Source organism: Calliphora vicina, chromosome X (genome assembly GCF_958450345.1).
Source record: "Calliphora vicina chromosome X, idCalVici1.1, whole genome shotgun sequence".
Taxonomy (NCBI): Eukaryota; Metazoa; Arthropoda; class Insecta; order Diptera; family Calliphoridae; genus Calliphora; species Calliphora vicina.
In genome coordinates this window covers 1770636-1777096 of record NC_088785.1, presented here as the reverse complement: position 1 = coordinate 1777096, position 6461 = coordinate 1770636, and the positions used below count along the sequence as shown (strand labels likewise).

General features: G+C 36.7%; 1 protein-coding gene across 1 annotated transcript; it reads right to left on the bottom strand.

Annotated features, from left to right (window-relative positions):
* Nucleotides 1-861: 861 nt before the first annotated feature.
* LOC135962783 (uncharacterized) lies at nucleotides 862-6151 on the bottom strand. Its single transcript, XM_065514676.1, has 4 exons — nucleotides 6082-6151; nucleotides 5168-5766; nucleotides 1824-5115; nucleotides 862-1436 (listed from the first exon to the last, which is right to left on the bottom strand). Exons 1-4 carry the CDS (start codon nucleotides 6149-6151, stop codon nucleotides 862-864), a joined length of 4536 nt encoding a protein of 1511 aa, XP_065370748.1.
* Between the last annotated feature and the right edge of the window lie 310 nt (nucleotides 6152-6461).

The window sequence follows — 6461 nt, the reverse complement described above, 5'->3', positions numbered from 1 at the left end:
TTGTATGGGGGCTAGGTGAAATAATGGACCGATTTCAGCCAGTTTCAATAGGCTTGGTCCTTGGGCCGAAAAAGTAATATGTACCAAATTTGATCGAAATATCTTCAAAATTGCGACCTGTACTCTGCGCACAAGGTTTACATGGACAGCCAGCCAGCCAGCCAGCCAACCAGACGGACGGACGGACGGACATCGTTTAATCGACTCAGAAAGTGATTCTAAGTCGATCGGTATACTTTAAGGTGGGTGTTAGACTAATATTTTTGGGCGTTACAAACATCTGCACAAACGCATAATACCCTCCCCACTATGGTGGTGTGGGTATAAAAACTCTAACTTTAAAAAGCTCTAATGTTAACACTTCAAGATATCAAAAAGTTATGGCAACGATTCGCCAAATTACAACAACAAAATTTTATATTATATATAAGAAAAATAGCTTAAAAAGAAATTTCTGATGACATTAGCGCTTCCAGACGTCTGCCATCAGATGACGATAAAACAGTCCTAAAAAAAGATAGCCAAGGATGGGAGTGCCAGCACAATTCATTCAAACTTGAACATCCCGTCGGCCTTGCAGTACTGCAACTCAAGAGAACTGTATCAATTGAAAACAACAAAAAGGGCTAAACCAAAAAAAATAAAATGAATTCGATTTATTAAAAAAATCATATATGTATTTCAAATTTTAAGAATTAAAGATATAAAATAATATGTCCAGGTTATCCAAGTCTTCTTCGTGTGTTCCATACCAAATAACAAAAAAAAGAAAACTCCAACTATAAAAAATAAGATTAAAAAAAAAAAAATGTATGTATAAATATTTCATTTATCATGGTAAACAGTACTCCCATACACTGACTATTTCGCACATGATCCAGATATAATGTATCCGAATATCGAAAATTGTGCAAATGGTTTGCCAAAAGTTCCGCCTGCGATACCGTTTTTTATTATTCTTGGGTACACATCACTTCCCAATATAAGATGAGCCTTAGATGAAACATTAAACTGAGGATCTGCTAGTTGTAAACCCAGAAATTCATCCACAATACTGTCATCTAGAGATTTGGTCGGTGTAATTACACAATAATCACGTCGAACTTGAGCGTAGGTTTCTACTGTTGTGCTCATTCCAAAATTGCCACGAATTGTAATCAAACATCTCTCCGTTTTCCCAACCTTAACGGTTCTGACATTTAAGCGCTTCACAACTTCATCCGATGTAATAGAAAACTCTGCACTAGGATCAATAACAGCTCGTTCCAAAATATACCGTTCGTTGGCAACTATTTTGATAAGTGCAGTTGGCTTTAGTATAATCATCTCTGTAATCTGATATAGCGGTATAGAAACAGAGCTCGTTCCAAAATATACCGTTCGTTGGCAACTATTTTGATAAGTGCAGTTGGCTTTAGTATAATCATCTCTGTAATCTGATATAGCGGTATAGAAACAGAGCTTGATCCGGATCGTCCCTTTGATTTTTTCCTTGGCGTTAATGCGATGTTTCTTGAACCAGCTGGTACTAAAGCTCCAGACGTACTAGGTCTCTCACTTTCCTGGACGTTGGACGAACTAGGTCCTTCGTCAGGCCTAGCCTTCGTCATACGCTCTTGATAGTTTTATTTTAAAAATTTTCTGCAAAAACGTATAGGGTGATCCTTTAGGCATACACGGCAAACCATTTTTGGGGTAGTACGATTACCCTCAGTATACTTCTTGCGGGAGACCATGATACTACAAATAAAAATATAAAGGCTGATAAAAATATTAATTAGTGGGAAGCACTACAAGCTTTACCACTGGTCTTGTGATTATACCACGTCCTATTTTTAATTCAACAACTCTAGTATGACCATCTTTACCCATATGTACCTTATGTACGCGACCTAAACGCCATTCATTTGTCGGTAAATTATCTTCTCGTATTACAACCATGTCACCAACTTTCATGTCCCTTTGCATGAATTTCCATTTGTTTCGCTTTTGAAGATTATTCAGATATTCATCCTTCCATCTGTTACATAAACGTTGATTTAATGCCTTGACTTTTTCCCAACAATTATTTATTTTCATTGGAGATTCGGTAATCTCATGTTCAGGTGGAGCCAAAAGGGGTGCTCCTATCAAAAAATGGCCTGGAGTCAAAATATCCAGGCACTCCATATCATCCGTTTGAGGACACAAAGGTCTTGAATTCAAACACGATTCAATGCGAGCTAGTAGGGTGGAAAATTCCTCGAAGGTATATTTTAAGTTGCCTGCTATTCGTCGAAAGTGATGCTTAAAGCTCTTTACCCCTGCCTCCCAAAGCCCCACCATATGAGGACCACCAGCAGGATTAAAATTCCAATTCACTCCTTGTGGTCCATAATTCGTATTCAATTCAGAGCCTACATTTCGTAAAAACTCTCGAAATTCCAATCTCAGAACCTTGGAAGCGCCAACAAAATTGGTACCATTATCAGAAAACATCTCCTTTGGACAACCACGACGAGCAACAAATCTTGAAAAAGCAGCTAGAAACGCTGGGGTAGACAAACTGCTAACCGCTTCTAGGTGAATAGCCTTTGTAGCGAAACATACAAATAAGCAAACATAACCTTTTGTTATGAGGCAAGCTCGACCAGTAAAGTTTCGTATATCAAACGGACCCGCGAAATCTACTCCTGTTGTCGTAAATGGACGTGAAATTATAGTGTGATTAGTAGGAAGGGCTGCCATGATCTGGTTCTGAACTGATTTTTTTTGAACAGTACATACCCTACATTTGCCTATAACAGATTTGATCAAATTTCTAGCACGTATGATATAGAATTCAGTACGCAACACTCTCATCATTAGCTGATTTCCTCCATGTAAAGTGACCTTGTGGATAAATTCAACAAGTAATATCGAAAAACGACAGTTATAAGGTAGTAAAATTGGAAATTTTTCATTATATGTCAAATTTAGAGCATTTGCTAGGCGTCCACCTACACGTAGAATGCCTTTCTCGTCTAAAAAAGGGTTTAAATTTGATAAGTTACTGCCTTGAATAGATTTCTTGTTCGTTATCTTATAATACTCATCACCATACGCTACCTTTTGTGCCATAATAATCAATGTCTCCTTAACTGTGTTCAATTCCTTCGATGAAACTTCCTTACCGACGTAGCTATCTATATCAATATTACGCATACGCCTTATTACTCTCATTACTAATGCCATAACACGTAAGGCTCTTGTATACGAGGAAAACTTCTCTAACAAATCACAATAAGATTTAAAGTATGAAAAGAACACTTTGTGAACCCTTTGATCTTCTCCTGTGTCAAAATTCATATCTGTTGAAGTCTCCCAAGAGGAAGAATTAAAATATAGAAACTTAGGACCAAACCACCAAAGACGATTATCTACTAACTCTTGTGGACGAACTCCTCTACTTAACAAATCTGCTGGATTATAACTAGAAGCCACATGCCTCCAACAATCCTTACTGGTTTTCTCCACAATTTTAGACACACGATTTGCTACAAAAGTTGTCCATGAATTCGGTGGCTTCTGCAGCCATGCTAAAACAATCTTGGAGTCAGTCCACATGTAAAATTTAGTATTAGTTCCATCAAATTTCAAATTCTTCTTAATAGTGTCCAACAAATCAGATAATAACAAGGCTCCACAAAGTTCTAGCCTAGGTAAAGATATAGTTTTAAGCGGAGCTACCTTTGATTTTGCCAACAACAAATGTGTTTGTATCAAACTATTTTCATCTTGAATACGAACGTAGACACAGGCACCATATGCTTTCTCTGAAGCGTCGGAAAAACCGTGAAATTCCAAATTTACTGTTGGTTTGAATCCAACCCACCGGGAAATCATTATGTTATTGATAAAAACATAATCCTGGAGAAATTGCCGCCATTTCAAACTACTAGAATCGGATAAAATTCCATCCCACTCAGTATCACTCCAGATTTGTTGCATCAACATTTTTGCAATAATAACTATTGGACCTAACCAACCTGCAGGATCAAAAAGTCTAGCAATAATAGAAAGAACTTCCCTTTTCGTAAAATGTTCCTTCAATGGAATAGATACCGTAGAGAAGTAAAATTCATCAGACTTTGCATTCCATCTAACGCCCAATGTCTTTGTGGTACTAACATCGTCGATTTCCAGAAAATTTTCGCGCAATAGATGATCTGATGGTAACCCTTGTAGAATATTTTCATTATTGGAAGTCCATTTTCTCATTGTAAAACCGGCAGATGATAACGCAGCAATCAGTTGATCTCGAGCCTTTATTGCCAATTTCATATCATGGGCTCCAGCTAGTGCATCATCGACGTACATCATGTCGTGTAATATTTTAGAAGCTAAAGGCCATTTTTCCTCAATATCTCTCGCAAGTTGATGCAAAGTTCTTATTGCCAAAAATGGTGCACAATTGACCCCAAAAGTAACCGTCTTTAATTCATAATCTTTCAGATCATCACCAGGATTTTTGCGAAATACAATCCTTTGAAAACTAGAATGTTCAGGGTCTAGTAGAATCTGTCCGTACATCTTTTCTATATCCCCATTAAAGACATAATGATAAAATCTCCACCTTATTATTAAAATCGTCAGGTCATTTTGCAAAACTGGACCTGTATATAATATGTCATTCAAACTTAACCCTGTGGACGTTTTGCTCGAATCATTAAAAACCACCCTGACTTTAGTAGAGGTACTTTCAGGTTTAAAAACCCCGTGATGAGGTAAATAATAGACTTTCGTCCTATCTAAACTAGTTTCATCAATTTGACTCATATGGCCCATTTCTATATATTCTGACAAAATGTCATCATAAATAGTCTTTAGCTTTGGATTCTTCTGTAAAGATATCTCATTTCTTAAAAATTGTCTACTTGCCTTTTCACGTGATGATCCCAAATGAGTTTCTGTTATATATTGTGGTTTGAAGGGCAGCGAGACTACAAAACGCCCTTCACTATTTCTTTTCGTAGTTTTCTTAAAAATGTCCTCACAGTAATCATCCTCTGGTGTCGTCTTCGAAGCCTGTGGAGGTTCCTCTAACTTCCAGAAATTTTCCAATTGCCTGTCCAAGCCCACTTCAGCATAACGAAACTATTGTTGTAAATGATTTAGAATGTCCTTCTCCAATAGGACCAGTCAAAACCCAACCAAAAACACTTTCCTGAGCCATCAATTTTCCAAAAACATTATGTTTTGAACCACCTAACATAATATTTGGATAGTAATCACCGCCTATTAGAATATCAATAGGTCCACTTTTATCAAAATTGGGATCAGCCAATTCAATATTATTATACGATTCCGAGAAAAGAGTTGTATCCACTGACGAATTTGGTAAGTTCCCAGTCAATCGTGGAAGTACCAAACCCGATATATTTAACCTAAAACCTTTATTCCTTCTAGATCCCAAAACAAAGTTACATTCCCTACGTGATGAACCAGCAGAAACACAATTAAGGGCAGAGATGACAGAATCTACTTCTTTTGTCGGCAAATCTAGTTTCCGTTGTAATTTCTCACATATGAATGTTGATTGAGAAGCTGGATCAATTAGAGCTCTTGCAGTAAAACTTTCCCCTCGACTTACAATATTAACGAGAGCAGTTGCCAAAAGAATCTGCTTAGATGTTGTTACAAAACAGTTTTGCACAGTATTATTCTGTACTCTAACGATACCCTGTGATGTAGACGGCACATCATCCATATTTTGATTGCTAGAATTTGTTACAGGATTAGTTACTTCTTTGTGAAGAAGAGAGTGATGTTTTAGTTGGCATTTAGAACAACTAAAATTACTCTTACATTCACTCAATTTATGGCCCTCGTTCAAACAATTAATACATAGCTTCCGTTTTTTAACAATTAGAAATCTTTCTGCCTGATCCTTACTCAAAAATTTTCGATAATCCTTCAAATCGTGATTTGTAGCACAGATTGGGCATGATTTCCTTGAAACTTTGGTCTGGTAAACTCTAACAGAAGTGTTTCGATATTGTGAATTATTCGACTTCTCAGACTTTTTATTCGAATCGTTCTTATTAGCACTTCGAATATTACTTATTGTCTCTAGAGAATGAAAACGTCCCGTAAGGAATTCATCAAGTTCCTTCCAAAGTGGAATTTCCATTTTGCACTTTACTGTTTGTTCCCACAATGACAAGGTATGAAAAGGCAATTTGGTCAAACATGCATAAACAAAAATTGAGTCCCATGACTCAATATTTATCTTATACACACGAAGTGTCGAAATACAATTGTTAATATCCCGTTGCAGCCTCTTTATCTCTACGCCGCTTTCCGATTTTACGGGAATCAAATTAAATAAAACCTTCAATTGGTCATGAACTAAAATTCTTTTATTCTAATAACTGTCTTGTAAGTTTTCCCAAGCTTGTTGAAAACCTTCATTAGTGAGTGGAGATTCCTTCACTATCAAT

Excerpts from the sequence above, each read along its gene's own strand:
- LOC135962783 (XM_065514676.1), bottom strand. The coding sequence starts at position 6,151 with ATGGAAATTCCACTTTGGAAGGAACTTGATGAATTCCTTACGGGACGT. Across the intron at positions 5,767-6,081 it reads TCATTCTCTAGAGACAATAA|AAGTAACTAATCCTGTAACA; the intron begins GTAATATTCGAA and ends TTCTTCACAAAG. Across the intron at positions 5,116-5,167 it reads AGGAAAGTGTTTTTGGTTGG|TTTCGTTATGCTGAAGTGGG; the intron begins GTTTTGACTGGT and ends TTACAACAATAG.